This window comes from Carica papaya, chromosome 7 (assembly GCF_054855325.1).
Source record: "Carica papaya isolate Zhongbai chromosome 7, ASM5485532v1, whole genome shotgun sequence".
NCBI classification, from domain to species: domain Eukaryota; kingdom Viridiplantae; phylum Streptophyta; class Magnoliopsida; order Brassicales; family Caricaceae; genus Carica; species Carica papaya.
Genome location: NC_142315.1, coordinates 78384 through 93964, shown reverse-complemented (window position 1 = coordinate 93964; position 15581 = coordinate 78384). Strand labels below are relative to the sequence as shown.

The following is a 15581-nucleotide window of genomic DNA, read 5'->3' as shown; positions in this document are numbered from 1 at the left end:
TCTATCAACGAGCTAGTTTCAACAATCATATTATCAAAATTTCCTTTTTAAAAAAAAAAAAAAGAAAAAATTAAATTGAATTTCAAATAGCAAAAGTGACCAGCATTTTTAAGCCCATTCCCTACACTTCATTACTTTAATGTAGTTGGATTTTTTGTTCAGACCCAAACAAGGCAACAAGCAAAAATTTTGTATATATACATATATATATATATATATATATATTTTGGGTCACCAGTATAACACCTAAATATTTTCTGTGCTAAATATAGGATTTGCCAAGTGAAAATGAACAAATATCCTTTGTATTATGTGACCTCCAACTCTTCATATAAGCTTGTTATTAAATTGTGGTAATGAAGGAGAAGGAATTTTTTGCGACATATTTCAATTTAATTTGCCTTGGTTATCCTAAAAATTAGATAACATATTTATTTCGATCATTCCCTGAATAGAGCACATTTCAAACAAAATGTAATAAACTTCAACCTTATCCAAGCAGATCTTTTGAAGCTTACATTAAAAAAAAAATAAAATAAAATAAAATAAAAAAACTGAAAAACACTTGCATACACCACCAAGTTCTAGAGATGGAAAATGTACAAGCAGTATTTAGCTAGGCTACATGAACATGGATGGACTGAACAAAACTATCAACCCTTTTCCTGATCTCTTCCGGATTGGCACCCACCAGCTTGTCAACAATCTCACCATTCCTCATCAGCACAAAAGTAGGCATCGCCTTTATCTCCATCCTCCTTGCTACCTCCTGAAAACAACCCGGTAAAACATCAAATCTTCTCACAACTAAACCAAATGACAAGTTATTTCCAGTCAAACCCATGATCGATATCAAATACAAAACTATCTCCCATTTCTTGACTTTAGCAGAGCTCATAATCTCAGGATGCTTCAAGACATTCTCTAATGACTCAGATTATAATAGAGCAATATCTTGTGAACAATCTGGCAAAGAACCCTCCAAATTATTAGCCTTTTTTTTTTCTCTCTAATGGGGAGACGAGCACACGGCTTTGAACTTTTAGGAACAATCCCAATGATGGGAAGATACCCACCAATTAACCAAAAGCTTCAGGCCAAATTATCCTATTTGGTAACTGGGAATGATCCAAATAAAATTTCAAGTAGTGGTGACCTATCTGATTGAACCAAAACATTGTTCATGTATCAAAAAGGAAAAATGTAATGGTTAAATCAAACGTCAGAAAGATACCTGCAACCCTGTCAAAGAGAATTCAATCCAAGCTTACTCAAGAATCACTAAGAATAGATTTGTGCATCCAACTATGAGTTGCGATATAGAAACGAGGGCCTTACCCCCAACCCATTACATAATCTTCTCAAAGTTCTATACTTTAGTGCTTCCCTTCCATTTTTCATTTACATTTTCCCCTGTGCGTTCATTCAATCTATGGAAGCAGAAAGAGAAAAGTTAAAAAATCAATTGTACAGGGCATAGATGGGTTACCTTGAGTTCATCAACATCAACAGTGAGAAAAAGAACATTTGGGTAATTCGATGCTAATTCCTCCACATAAGGATTCATAGCCACAGAAGGCATGCACCATGAAGCAGTGAAATGCACGAGAATCTACAAAAACGTATCCCAGATACAAGAAAAGAACAAAAAGGAGAGAGTTCATATTTTACCACCAAAAAAGTGTATATGGAAAAAGAAACCATCACAACAGATCCCATCAGATTCATAATCTACCTTACAAAACCCTCTAATCTTTGATCACAGTCAACAAAATCATGAGCGTAAAAGCATACATAATAATTCAATTGAGTTGAATAAATTAGATAGCAGGATAATAAATGAAGAAAAGGGTTTTTCTTCTATTAGTGTTTCACTGCAACTACTGTTAAAGATCAGCAATGGCTACAGCTAGGAATCATTTAATACCAGGAAAAAAAAAAAAAAAAAAAAAATTACAGGGCAGCCTTGATTCTTGGCTTGTGTAAGATAGAAATCCCAGGACTCAACAGAGTCAACCTTGACGACTCTGGTCTTGATATGCTGATCTTGCCCTTCCATGCTCTCTCTCTCTTTTTCTTGCTGTTTCTTCCTTCTTCCCCCTTCTTCCTCTGATTAACTTTCTGGGGGTATATAAGGTAACGCCTCCAATAATATCAGGATATCATCAATGTTTGCTGTGTTGGCAATGATCGACTAGATAAGACAAAATCAAATAATGGGTAGAGTTGAGTTGGGTCCACTCTCATGTTTATCTTTTATTTATATAAAGATGGTAATAATAATTGAGTTCCTTTTTTTTGTTTGCTTTGGTTTTTAAAAGTAATAATTTCTGTCATTTTACCATGGATGATATAATGTATTTATATACACATATATATATATATATATTAACAACCATATTATATATGGGTATCTTATTTCATCGCCTAATTTATATTAATCTTTGTCTTAAAATATTTGCAATATTAATCAAGAATGTCTAATTGGTCTTCATTGTTAAATTTGAACTTTATTCTACATCATATTCCAAAAGAAAAAAGATTATACAAAATATTTTAAATTTCTATTCAACTAAAACTAATATCTACCGAATTATTGTCTAATAAAACTACTAACAATTAAGTAGTAAATGTTTTATACTTTAATCCTCAAATTATGTATAAAAAAGGTATGTATCACCAAAATAAATTTAAAATTTAAGGTTATTTATTTATAATTTTAGATAATAAAAATTAAAATTACATAAAATTAAAACAATAAATAATGGATTTTATCCTAATACAAAAAATACATGTTTTATTAACTAAACAAAAAATATATATTTTCAAAGAAAGTTTATAAAACTTGGAAGTACTTCCAAATCTAGTTATCATAAAAAACACTGGAATAATTGGCTAAATTTAATCCTTGGCATATGTATTCATCAAATGATTTCTCAATACAACATTTAAAAGTCCAAGTTGTTAAGACAACTAAATTGCACCGGATGTGCAACTAACAAAACCAATATTCCTAACGTTATGTTATTTAAAAGAATACAAATCATGATACACATACACATCCAAATAACACCATTAAAAATTATAAGCAAACGTTAATCATAATTCTGTATTACTTGCGAATGTGGCAGCTTGTGTCCTGAATCATTAAAACAATGGCTCCCAAAGTTCAGCTGCAACTCAACCGAGAATCTGCTAGCTTCATTACCGTCTGGCGTCTCGGAATGCCAATTTCACAAGCATTGACTTTGGCAGCAAAACGAAGTGAGCAAAGAGATTCACCAGCAGAAGAAGGATCAGGAGAGAGATTTACAAACATCAATGTTTTAGAGTCCCCACCAAGACATGGCTGCTCATAAAGTAATATTCAAGTTAAACCTTATTCAGAACTTCATAAATTAACTCACAAATTATCACATTATATTCAATGAGCAACTAAACATTAACCTATTTATTACAATGAAACAGATTAATACTGAATCACATCAATAATTTCTAGAGTTTTTAACCCACACTTAAAACTCTAAATCGTCATAATATAAAGAAATATTCAGGTAATAAAGTTCAGAAATACAAGAACAGCAGCATGCATAAATTATATGTTAAATAAATAAAATAACAAATTAAATATCAGACCACATTTATCTCTTTAAGAGAAACTAACGTTTAACTTAATAAAATATAAATGGTATGAATCATCATATGATCAAGTTACTAACCAATGTTTTTTTTTCTTTTATACATGAAAATTGGGAGTTAGTTGCTCTTTAGATTTAAAAAATAATAATGACATAATGTAGAAAGTCATAATTTAAAAGATTATCTCATAATAAAATATTAATTTACTTTACAGATCATTAAGATTTGAAAACCAAAGTTAACCTTGTACAGTACAGATCACCATAATATGATTAATTTTGTAAAAATCTTTCTTTTCACATGAAGAAGGTGTGTTCGCTTTTAGATTTATCAGACATAGTAGTAAGATATACAACACATGGAAATACTAGAAAACTACTTACCTGTAGGAGATATGTTAGTTTTGAGTTCCGGAAAGGAATATGATCCTCCTTCTTTGCTAGAGCCATAATGACGTCGCTTAAAGCTGATAAACTTTTGTTTATGGCCTAAACATTAATGAAAATTATGAGCATAAAAATCACAATAAAAAGCCTAAAATCAAGAGAAAACAAGATATTTGACTTAAGAGTTTTTCAACAATATTGACCTGAGTTTCCTTTAAACGGTCACCTGTTGCCCCACTCCTTGATAGTCGCTCACTACCAGCAAGATCAATAAGGTTCAAGACACCTTGAACTTGTTGTTCAGTGCTCTAGCAAAGAACAAGATGTCAGCAAACAAACAAGTAAGAAGAGATACCATCCACTTGGCAAGCACTGAATCCTAATTACACCATTGGGCCAGTTGATTACCTCATTTACCCCAGATATCCGCAATGTAAACACAAAATGACTTCTTGAAGACTGCTCATTCATTTGTGTCTTACCTACTGACCTGAGAAGGACGGAAAGCAGATAATATTTTCATCTTAAATTCCTTCGCAAATGTTCAGATATTTAGGGTGAAATGCAAATGTACTTGGACTTTTAAAGTTTTAAAAAATTAGGAATAAATTTACAGACCTTAGGAACAAAAAATTATTTAACGTAATTATATATTACATTCTAAAAATACATTGTTGGAACAGAAACCACTCAAAGAATTTGAAAATTTACCTGCTCTGTGCAGCCTGCTTCAAAAGCGAGGAAATCTCCGTTATGCTGCAGACATCAACAATAGCGAGGTCGCAAACATGAGTATTTCCATTTTGATCATGCTTAATACTGTATTGCTTCCCGGCAATGGCATTTTCTGTCCGTGTTAAGTCCGAACAACTTGATCTACTCAATGATAGCAAATCGCGAATGTTTTCATTGTATATTTCCAGCATCGAGGCCTAGACATCTCAAAAAGAGCATGCTAATAATATCCAACCTCCAACACAAGCAATCTAAAATAACAGATTAAACAAATTTTACCTGCATTTTGTATTTCCAACCCTGTGCAGAAAGAGATTGACTAGTTTGGAATATCTGCTCTAGTGAACGAGGTATCAACCCTTTCTCCCCTGGAGCGTCAGGCCTACCCATCATGGTATAGGTTTTACCAGAACCGGTCTGTCCATAAGCAAAGATGCAAACCTGCTCAACAGAACAAAAAATGCATTCAATTAATAAACATTTTCAAAGAACATAGAAAAACCAATTACTGAAAATAGTACCAAATAAATCATCAAATTGACAATAAACAATATCTTTCTTTCCAAAAATATTTTCATATAGAACTGCAAAATATAATTCAATATGATAAAAATGAACCAATATTAACTGCATGTTTGGGCATGAGCCAAGCACCAGCAATTTTATGGGATGAGACAAAAGCACAAGAAACATAAACTGCCCTTTGGCATGGATTAAGGTTGTTTTTCTGGTTATTGATCTTGAAACAAACAATCAATCAGCTGATTTTCTCAACAGGGGAGTCTCAGCCTGCTAGTCACATCATCTGGAATACTAGAGCATCTGTTTGTTACAAAAACAAGATGATGGCTGAATAAATCACCTTATAACCATCAAGGGCACTTTGTATTAGCTGAGAAATTTCTACAAAAACATCTTGCTGAGAAGCCTCATGATTAAAAACCTTATCAAACATGAAAGGATACTTTTGTCCTGCATTGAATATAAAACCTTTAGTGTTTGATAATGTTATGATTTCAGCTGACAAAAACACAAATATTTGCAAAGACAAATGGAAAATTTACAACTATTTTTTTCCAAGACAGTTCCAAGTAGATAAAATCAAATTAACAGATGCCTATACCACTCTGCATTAAGTCCACGCCCCTGCCTAAAGCTTCCACTGATGTCGGATAGGAAATGACAGATGCTTCTGCTCCAACACCATCATCTGGTAACAAAGGACGCACCCGACAAAATACCCGAATATTGCCTTTCAGTTCCTACAAAAACAGTATACTCAGCATGTATGAATTCACAAGGTAAGGAAAGAAAATAATAACCATCTAGTGTTATTACCAGAATAGTGTTATGTAACTTTTTCCTTAGCATCTCTCCTTCAAGAAGTTGATGTTCTGCGTCTGCTAGACGATCTTGCAATTCATGCACAAGTTTCCTTTGCTCTTGAAACTCTGTCTTTGTTTCTGAAGCAGATAAAGAAGCCACCTATAGGATGCAAATAAACATTTGTTCAGAGTTAACATATATGCATATACTACAAATAATCCATGTAATTAGCACAAAGATACCAACTCTTACTAAGAATCGCTAAAGTACCTTTAATTTCTCATTTAAAACAGCTAGCTGGCACTCCATTATCCTTATTTGCTCTCTTTGAGAGGAACATGTTTCCTGCAGAAGCAGACTCAAATTAAAAAAACTAACAACTACAAGTCTTAGTTAATTACACAAATACAATTTTTTCGACAGACCTCCAAGCATTTTATTTTTGTTGTCATGTTGTCTAGTTCTTGACAGGACTTCCCGGTACTTTCTTGGTACTTGACTATCTCAGCAGTCAAGGATTGGACCAGTGCTACTTGGCGATCACGATCCTCTCTCACTTGTTGCAGCTCTCCACGAAGGCATTTCACCTCACTAACCAATGACTCTTTCTGATTAACGGCCTCGTCTTGTGAAGCCTAGAACATAACCATTGATCAGAACTCAATGAAGAAGGAAAACGAAGCCCTGGAAATAGCTTACTCTCCACAGTTATCAAGCTTAAGGTTCCATACTCTGGATAATGTCAACTGATCCTGCAGTGACTTATAGTGACCCCTCAGAGTGCTAAGGTTCTCCACAATTGTTGATTTCTCCTTTTCTACTCGATTCAATGATTCACGAACGGCTTCTAGGTCAGTCTGAAGTTTACTGTTGTATTGCTGTAGACTTGTGTTATATTCCTGTAACCGCTTGTACATATCTTCAAGTGAAGTGGCCTGCATCAAGCAACAAATTCTGAGGAGATCGACTTATAAATTTTACCAAAGTCATATGAAGACTTGCAAGCAATTCAACTAAGCAGAAACAAATCATGAAAGCTATTATCCAAATAAGTTTCATTCTACCTTTTGCTTCGCAGCAATTATCTCTTGCTGAGATTTTTCAAGCTCCTCCCTCAGAGAAACCTGCAACTTCTCAGCAGCAACCCTAGCCTCATTTTCCCTTTTATGGCAGTTAATTGCTTCCTAGTTGTCAAGGTTCAAGTTAAAGTGCAAAAAAGAAAATATTAATTTGTGGGAAAAAATGAGGACATCAAACCCAAACTCTGTGACAAGTAAGTCTTACTTCCTTTTCTGATACTTCATTTGCAAGTCTAATTTGTAAAGAGGCACTGTTTTCCCTCAATTGTGCAAAAGCTACGTTAAACTCCTCTTCTTTACATTTCATGTCAACCTCTAAAATTCCCCAAAATATCAATGTTATAAATCAAAAGTAAAAGAAGTCTAAAGTATAAAGACTGTTTTCAGATTACACATCAATGCAAATAAAAGAAAACCAAAATTACCTGTCTCCGTGCATCTTTTCTGTGCAGATTCTAGTGAAATCCTAAGATTGTTGTTCTCCTGGAGATTGTTGTCTGCTACTTGCTGAAACCATTTGACACAAACCTTGAGTCTCTTGATAAGTTCAGTCATTTGCTCAATCTTGGCCTGCAAAATCACGTGAAGGAAACCTAAACAAAGTTACTATTAAGAAAATGAGCAAATTTTGTTTCTTTTGGCTACCGCAAAAAATCAAGCTACTTTGCTGCAAAGGAAAAGACCTTTGAGTCAAACTTGTTTGCTTTTGGTTTCTCATTGAGCAACACCTCAATTTCTTCTTTTGTGAACTCCACCTTGCCACACTCCTCTGTACTGCCGACATCAGTGTTGGACGAACCATCTTGCTTATTGTTAACAACAGCAAACGCTTGCCTACGTACAGCGGCAGCAGTTTCCAATTTTCTACGTTTATCAAAGGGAATGGTGTTGACACATTCCTTTTTCTGCCAATCAACAAAAAAAAAAAAAGAAAAAAAATGAAACCAAACAGAAAGGTGTTCTCAACTATAAACTTGCGTACCTTTCTATTGTGAAGAACATAACAAAATTAATAATTCGGGATAGAAAAACCAAAATACACAGAAGAGCCACTTGCTTCAATTAAATTGAAAATGAAAATATGGGCCTCTACTTTTATGCATAGGTAATCTCTTCTAGTTTCAAAACTGAATTTATAACCAGCATGTTTTGCTTCTGGATTTATCCACACTATTGTTAGAAATACTATCTTCCTTTCCAAATTTAGAGAACTAGTAGAGAAAGTTGTTCTCTTCCAGGAGAAGAGTGGTATCCATGATCCAGCTAACGCCGTTAAAACAAAGGCGCTTGTAATGAGCTTACATAATCATAAATATAAAAAATTTAGAGTGAAAAGTAGCACAAAACATAGGTTATCTAAATAAATTCCTCCAACTTGGTCCTGCATCTTGGATTTCAATTCGGTAAACTTGTCCTCCGTTAAGATACATCCAAAAGGAGGAAAATCCAAGAAGCTTTACTCCGAAAACAAGGAGTAAAAGCATGTTGAGAAGTTGAATGACCCCCGATAAAAGCTATCCCTTTTGAGGCATCATGATTTTACATTTTCCAATTTCCTCTGTCATCCTCTGTTCTCACAGCAGCCAAGCAATCTCTAAAACTAAAAAGAAAAAAGATATAGAGACTTACAGCAGAGGGACTCCGTGGAGGTCGGTTCTGGTTACGGGGCGGCATCTCCTCGAAACCAATTTGGAACACGGAAACGGAGATTAATTCAAATTGTTTTATGGAGAAAGGTTCACTTCAGACGTTAGGGTTTGAAATGAGAGAGATAGAGAGTGGGGTACTGGGGTTTCGTGATTTGGGGTGAGGAGAGGAGAGGAGAGGAGAGGAGCCAGGGAGTGAAAATTTGAATTGATTTGAATTCAGATCTGGCGGAGTGGGAAGGGAAAAAAAAGAAACGTTGGATTATGACGCATGAGGCTTCCATATTTCTTTCTTTGAGGCTTAACGACCTTTTGGGCTCAAATGGACCGGAATTAGTTATTACTTCTCAGCCCAGTTCTTAATACGGCAACAGTTACATTGAGCAACTTTTTTATTATTAAAAAAAATAATAATAATAATAATAATTGTAATATATTCATTAAAAAATTATAATTTATTCATTAAAAAAAGTCATAATTCTAATAAAGAAATACCAATTGAATTGTTTATTTGTAACGAACATGAAATAAGCATATTAGTATAATTAAATAATTTAAATCAAAATAAATGTAATAATTTAGAAGCAACAGCTGCAAAGCCTGATATATCTGAAGTTGAGAAAGGCCATCGTTGGAGGAAGAGAGAAACAAACCCTTTTTACACGTTTGTGAAAATTACTTCTTCACCAACAAAACTCACAAACTACTTCAAAAGGGTATCATCAACCCTGCTACATTGTCTTTACATTTTCTTTTTATTAAAAAAAAATCATATCTGAAGAGAGAAAGAAGGCAGGCAGCAGGTAAAGCAGAAAAGATTGCACAACTGGTGGAGAGAACTTGGCGCAGAAATCTGCAGAAGCGGAGTCGCGCCGTGAGCTGGGCCGGAAGGCGGAACCAGAAGATCAGAGCCAAGAAAGTAGACGGGGAGAGAACCTGAGGACAAAAAGAAAAACACAATTAATATTTTTATTTAATTTTCAATTAGCATACTTTTAGGTATGCATTTTAAGCCACCTTTTTTTAGGATGAAACTCAGAACGCTAGTCTTTGAAATTTTTAATAAATTTATTCTTGATTATTATAAAATTAAATTTCTCTCTATTATAATTGTTGTTGTGTAATTCACCTTTTATCTGTCTGAATTTGTTTTTATTAGAGTAACTGACGTAACCCGAATTAAAATTAATTTGTAATTTAATTTTTAGTTTTATTCTGATTGTAATTTAGTAATATTAAACTTAATTTAGTTGTGAGAGTCATACCAATTTATAGCTTTATTTGTGATTAATAATTTTAGAGTAATGTGATTAACAATCATCTGCAATCTGATGGTTAGACTGGAAAAGTTAATTAATGCTTGGAGGCATACCTTGGAGTCTGACGTATTCAAGAATCACGTCTCTGCCCTAAGTGGTTAGCCTTGCAGAGTGGTGGCATAACCTTTCTCGCCATTCCAGTATCAAGAAAATCGATTGTCAGGTCCTTAAAGGCTATCCTTGTCCCTGTTTATTGGAACTGCAGGATACCAGTATCCTTGCTGTGAGTTTGGAAGAATTTATGAAGGAAAAGGCAGCTGATGGATAAGTTGCTGAAGCAGAATTTGATGGAAGCGAGAAATAGAATGAAGCAATATGCAGATGTTCACAGGTCCGAGAAGTAGGGGACATGGTTCTCTTAAAAATCCAACCTTACAGATAGACTTCTTTGACCGTCAGGAAGTGCCTTATTAATGGGCTCTTTCTAGTCATATTAGAAAAAGGGACAGGTGGCTCATATTTGCTCAAACAATATAAATAAGGAATCAAGCGACTGTCAGCCCTGAACTTTCTGCAATCATTGCTCAGTGTCAGATTAAGGCAGAACCAGCAGCCATACTTGAGGAAAGGATGGATAGCTGCTCGCCAAAGTCAACCAGTGAAGCAGGTGTTGGTAAAGTGAGTGAATTTGGCCCGGAAATCCACATGGGAAGATTGGACATTTTCCAAGACTTGGTTCCCAAATTGAAACCTCAAGGACAAGGTTGTTCTCCACGGGGAAAGTGTTGTCAGGCCTCATGTGCAATAGAAGGATAATAAGCATAAATTCCAAAATTTAATTATCAATTTACGTTTTACTTTTATCCAGTTATTTACTTTGCATTTTTGTTACTGTTAATTGTGTCAGGTGTAAGTCGTGAGCAAGAGATAGGCCAATTGTCCTAGCTGTTACTTCCTTCAATTAGTTATGCCCACAATTGACTATGTTGATATATGATCTCTCTGCATCAAAGAATCAATCATAAAGCATTTGCTTATTCCTGTCAATTCCTCTCTGCTCCTATTGACCTCCTCCTCTAGTTATTCTCATTCTCTTCTTACTTACCTTCTTCTTTTCTCTTCTCCTCTCCCCTAGCTCTGGTCATTTAAGAGTTATGAGCCAGGATAATAACACTCCTCAATTCTACTAAATTGCTGTCAAAGCCAGCATTTTTTGTCTTATGGTGCCGAAATGCATATAAAGGTGAAGACCAACACTACCAGGTGAGTTCAATATCAGTACTGTATAGAAACTTTTGTGGGTTATTGCTAACAAAAAGAAGCGATGAAGTAATGGTAATATTTAGAAAATGGTTTTGTTTTTCAATTAAGGTTTTTAGGAAACAACACCTTTTATTTTATGTTCTTCATGACCAAATCCTGCAGAGTATTCCTGAAAATTGTTGTTCTTTGACCTGAGGACTTGTTCTAAGCCAACTAAGAAACCAAAGGTAGCCATCTGATGGGTGCAACTTCTTAGCTCAGCAAGAATTGTTCTTCAAATAATAGCTGAATCTCAGACGACCATTCAGAGGTCTTCAAACCAGATGGATGACAAATCATTTATTCAGAATTTTATTAACCAAGCAAAAAAAATTTAAAAGAAAAAGATCACCTCATTGTTTTCGTGTTGGGGCAAAAATGAATCGGTCAAGCCTTCTTCATATCATATGCAATTGCCATAGCAAAAAAATCAAAAGTACTCATGTCAACCTTGTTTTTTCTATCTCATTCTTCTGTTGAGATAAAAACTGTGCTCTTTCAAAGTACTACAAAAAGCCATTCTTTAAGTTGATCAAGAAAAAGTTACCATTTACGGGAGGGAAGTAGAAGAATGGAGCAAAGTCCAGGTAGTAGAGGCAGTCTTTAGAATATAACTTGTGCTAGTTGACTGCTTCTCTTGTGCAATGAAGATCCAGGATGATGCTGCGCTCCAATTTAGCCATCGGTATACAGATGATGAAGTTAGATTATAGAAAATATCATTGCTCCTCCATATATATAGTTTTGCAGCTGCTATTAGTTGAATCAGTTTGTTAGGTGATTTTTATTTCAGCTGGTCAGGTCTTAATTCTCAGGACTATTTATTTATTAATCACTTGCATCTCTATTACTTCATTGTACAGTTTGGCAATAAAGATTTATTTTGGTAGGTAGTTGACATTCCCTCTATTATTGTTAATGTAATATATATAATGGCTAGAACACCATTAGTATGTGAATTTGGTGTACAAAAATTTATTCTTTGATATTATATGGGAAATAGTTATATCAGTAATGAGCAGCTAATTCTTCAAATTTATATATATTATTAACATAACAATCATCCAAGAAAGAAAACAGAGTTAGAGGTTTACTTGTGAGAACTAAGAAGGCAAGAAATGGTATCTTCGCCTTTTGCCTCAATATCTGTTCTGGTTATAATCATTTTCTTCTTGTTTTTACTTTCATTCAGAATTGCATGGTCCTATACCAGCACAACCACATATATGTATACCTTTTGCATAGGTGAAAATTACACCGAGAGGAGCATATATGGAACCAACCTCGGCCTCCTTCTCTCTAAGTTAACAGATGAGGCTTCACACTCTATCTTCAACAAGTCAACAGCCGGTGACAGTCCAGACATGGTTTATGCTCTTTTTCTCTGCCGGGGAGACATGAATCATCAACGGTGTCGGGACTGTATCAAAAGTGCAAGACAGAAACTAGTTGAAGAATCATGCTTCCAGAAAGAAGCTGTCATATATTATAACACGTGTATGTTGCGATATTCAAATCATACCATCTTCTCCATCGAAGCAGAAGCTCCAGGTCGTTATTTAGAGAGTTTATATGACGTGTCAAATCCATACAAGTTTAATGAAATATTGGGGAAGAAGTTAGATGAGTTGACTGCTACAGCTGCTGCTTCTTATGGGAATTCAACAGTGCCGTATTTTGCAACGGGGAAAGTCTCCAGAGCTGATGGTTTCAACAACTTATATTGTCTTGTACAGTGCACGCCTGATATAGCTGCTTATGAATGCGAGAGGTGCTTAAGAGTTGCCATCGGATTCGTTCAAGGTTGTTGTCTGAACAAAACAATGGCGATCATGGTCCTGCCTAGTTGTCAGGTCACCTATGATACTGCCCCCTTCTTTGACCTCGCAGCTCCACCACTTCTTCCTCCTCCACTTCCTCCACAAACTAATCCTACCAAAATTGATGGTTGGTAACCATTTATCTTCTTCATTTAATTCCTTTTATTTCTTCCCTAATTACAAGATATTCAATTCTTATTTCCTACTTTCAGCGAAAAAGGCTCCCTTTCCCATTTCGGTAACTGTCATTATTCTAGTGCTGGTATCAGTGGCACTAGCATTATTAACCATCTGGTTTTGCTTTCTGCGGAAAAGACACAAGGGAGCACCCAAAGCCAGAGGTATGTACCGTATTCTCTCCAATCCGATCCAGTAACAGGTACAGCATACAACATGATCTAGTACTATATGCTACCAATTACAGATGAGCTCACTTTGGATACAAATAATGCGGAATCCTCCTTCAACTTTGACTTCCCAACAATAAAAGCTGCAACAGACAACTTCTCCATTGCTAATAAACTAGGACAAGGTGGATTTGGTGCAGTTTACAAGGTAATTTTATTTCTTCTTCAATTCCTTCTTTCCTTTCCCACTGTTTAATGAATTTTATATCTCAGGGTAAACTGCAAAATGGACAAGAAATTGCAGTTAAGAGACTGTCAACAAACTCAGGACAAGGAGACCAAGAGTTTATGACCGAGGTTCTTTTACTAGCCAATTTACAGCACAGGAATCTTGTCAAGCTGTTGGGATTCTGTCTCCAAGGAGATGACAGGTTACTTGTCTATGAATTTGTGCCCAACACAAGTCTTGATCGGTTTCTTTTTGGTATTGCGTTATCCAAACTTATATTTTTTCTCTCTGTTTTTTTTTTTTAATCTTTTATGTTTATACATGAACATAACCAAGGACTACGTCGACTTAATTAACATGTATACTTCTCTCAATAACATACATATAACTCTAAAATTTTGAAAAACTCCACATACCAAATGGAGCATTAAGTTCACTGTGGCAAGTCTTAGATCATATGCATAAATGGGATTATTAGTGGAGCGAAATTTCAGATCCGAAGAAACGTGCAAGTTTGGATTGGGAAACAAGGAGCAAGATCATTATGGGAATCGCACGAGGGCTTCTGTATCTTCATGAAGATTCCCGGCTGAAGATTGTACATCGTGATCTTAAGACAAGTAATATTCTGTTGGATGCAGAAATGAATCCAAAAATTGCAGATTTTGGTGTTGCCAGGTTATTTGAGATTGACCAAACTCAGGACAACACTAGCAGAATAGTTGGAACACGGTAAGATTACTTACTTGCATATCTGCCTGACACACTTTTCATTAGTACTACTTATATATACAAAGGCATATATTCATTCGTAGGATGTCTGCCTCAAATTAGGAATTAGGACGGAATAATCAATCACTTAATGAAAATTGATTGGTTTGGTTAATTTCACTTTTATATGCGGACTGCAGTGGATATATGGCTCCTGAATATGTATTGAGTGGACAGTTTTCGATCAAATCAGATGTCTTCAGCTTCGGTGTGATAGTGTTGGAAATAATTAGTAGCCAGAAAAACAGTTGCTTCCATAGAGCAGGAGGCGTAGAAGATCTTCTACACTATGTAAGTGGGCCATTTTTTTAATAGAAACATGTGCACACATGTATACTCTGAAGTAATTGAGTGAATATATGCAGGGATGGAAAGTGTGGAATGAAGGAACAAGTTTGGATATGATTGATGATACGGGGACTACAAATTTTTCAAGAAGTGAAGCCACGAGATTAATCCACATCAGTTTACTGTGCGTTCAAGAAGATGCAGCTAGTAGACCAACAATGGCATCAGTTGTTTTAATGCTGAAAGCGAGCTCTATTACCCTTCCCTTCCCATCACCGCCTGCATTTTACTCTTCTACTTTACAAACACGCACAATAACTACTTTCTGAACCTTCACGTGTATTTTCTGCTCAAATGTTTATATGTTAAATTAATTATGTATTTATATTAAAAAAATGTCATTAACTCAATTTTAAATTGAACATTATATACAAATATTAAACTTGTTTATGATCAAATTTTAAATTTATACTAAACATATATTTCTTCCAAACAGTCATTATACACAAAATTATCTAATATTTAAATTTGTAAATACTTTTTAAATTCTTTTTTTATTATTATTTTTTTATATAATTAATTAAATTCACTTTGGATCGAACTGCAAAAGATTTCATTACAAAAAAAGTTAGAATATTATTATTATTATTTTTTAAAAAAATTATAATAACTTCTTTTATTATTAAAATAAAAAAATAAATTGAATTGTTTGAAGACATAACATTAGAAAGTTTTGAAAATATAAAAACATAAC

The 15581-nt window shown here is 34.5% G+C and overlaps 3 protein-coding genes across 6 annotated transcripts; 1 reads left to right on the top strand and 2 right to left on the bottom strand.

The window, feature by feature from the left end:
• Positions 1–461: 461 nt before the first annotated feature.
• CXXS1 (thioredoxin family protein CXXS1) lies at positions 462–2130 on the bottom strand. The gene is made up of 3 exons (XM_022038753.2): positions 1958–2130; positions 1490–1612; positions 462–769 (listed from the first exon to the last, which is right to left on the bottom strand). The coding sequence occupies exons 1-3, from the start codon at positions 2057–2059 to the stop codon at positions 617–619; spliced, it is 378 nt and encodes a 125-aa protein (XP_021894445.1). The 5' UTR covers positions 2060–2130; the 3' UTR covers positions 462–616.
• Positions 2131–2867: 737 nt separating this feature from the next.
• On the bottom strand, positions 2868–9002 carry LOC110812064 (kinesin-like protein KIN-14C). The gene is made up of 17 exons (XM_022038737.2): positions 8795–9002; positions 7849–8070; positions 7591–7735; positions 7371–7480; positions 7151–7270; positions 6818–7021; positions 6512–6721; positions 6357–6431; positions 6099–6245; positions 5884–6022; positions 5623–5732; positions 5040–5201; positions 4737–4957; positions 4434–4515; positions 4229–4333; positions 4023–4127; positions 2868–3349 (listed from the first exon to the last, which is right to left on the bottom strand). Exons 1-17 carry the CDS (start codon positions 8837–8839, stop codon positions 3170–3172), a joined length of 2382 nt encoding a protein of 793 aa, XP_021894429.2. The 5' UTR covers positions 8840–9002; the 3' UTR covers positions 2868–3169.
• A 181-nt stretch (positions 9003–9183) lies between these two features.
• On the top strand, positions 9184–15252 carry LOC110812079 (cysteine-rich receptor-like protein kinase 25). 4 transcript variants are annotated; one of them, XM_088207598.1, is made up of 8 exons: positions 9184–10833; positions 10978–13319; positions 13405–13533; positions 13617–13747; positions 13813–14023; positions 14263–14500; positions 14680–14830; positions 14905–15252. In XM_088207598.1, the coding sequence occupies exons 2-8, from the start codon at positions 12491–12493 to the stop codon at positions 15154–15156; spliced, it is 1941 nt and encodes a 646-aa protein (XP_088063724.1). In that variant the 5' UTR covers positions 9184–10833; positions 10978–12490; the 3' UTR covers positions 15157–15252. The 4 variants fall into 4 exon arrangements, with proteins under 4 accessions (XP_088063724.1, XP_088063726.1, XP_088063725.1 ...); XM_088207600.1 differs by having other exon boundaries at positions 9184–11333; positions 12618–13319; XM_088207599.1 differs by having other exon boundaries at positions 9184–11333; positions 12565–13319.
• The last annotated feature ends 329 nt before the right edge of the window (positions 15253–15581 follow it).

What these genes read in the sequence shown, in the direction of transcription:
- CXXS1 (XM_022038753.2), bottom strand. Translation starts at nt 2,059, where the DNA reads ATGGAAGGGCAAGATCAGCATATCAAGACCAGAGTCGTCAAGGTTGAC. An exon ending in CCAAGAATCAAGGCTGCCCT is followed by an intron (nt 1,613 to 1,957) that starts GTAATTTTTTTT and finishes ACGTTTTTGTAG; the next exon opens with ATTCTCGTGCATTTCACTGC. An exon ending in TTGATGTTGATGAACTCAAG is followed by an intron (nt 770 to 1,489) that starts GTAACCCATCTA and finishes GGTTGTTTTCAG; the next exon opens with GAGGTAGCAAGGAGGATGGA.
- LOC110812064 (XM_022038737.2), bottom strand. Translation starts at nt 8,839, where the DNA reads ATGCCGCCCCGTAACCAGAACCGACCTCCACGGAGTCCCTCTGCT. An exon ending in GGATATCTGGGGTAAATGAG is followed by an intron (nt 4,334 to 4,433) that starts GTAATCAACTGG and finishes GTTCTTTGCTAG; the next exon opens with AGCACTGAACAACAAGTTCA. An exon ending in ACCGTTTAAAGGAAACTCAG is followed by an intron (nt 4,128 to 4,228) that starts GTCAATATTGTT and finishes ATTAATGTTTAG; the next exon opens with GCCATAAACAAAAGTTTATC.
- LOC110812079 (XM_088207598.1), top strand. Translation starts at nt 12,491, where the DNA reads ATGGTATCTTCGCCTTTTGCCTCAATATCTGTTCTGGTTATAATCATT. An exon ending in GGGAGCACCCAAAGCCAGAG is followed by an intron (nt 13,534 to 13,616) that starts GTATGTACCGTA and finishes TACCAATTACAG; the next exon opens with ATGAGCTCACTTTGGATACA. An exon ending in GATTTGGTGCAGTTTACAAG is followed by an intron (nt 13,748 to 13,812) that starts GTAATTTTATTT and finishes TTTATATCTCAG; the next exon opens with GGTAAACTGCAAAATGGACA.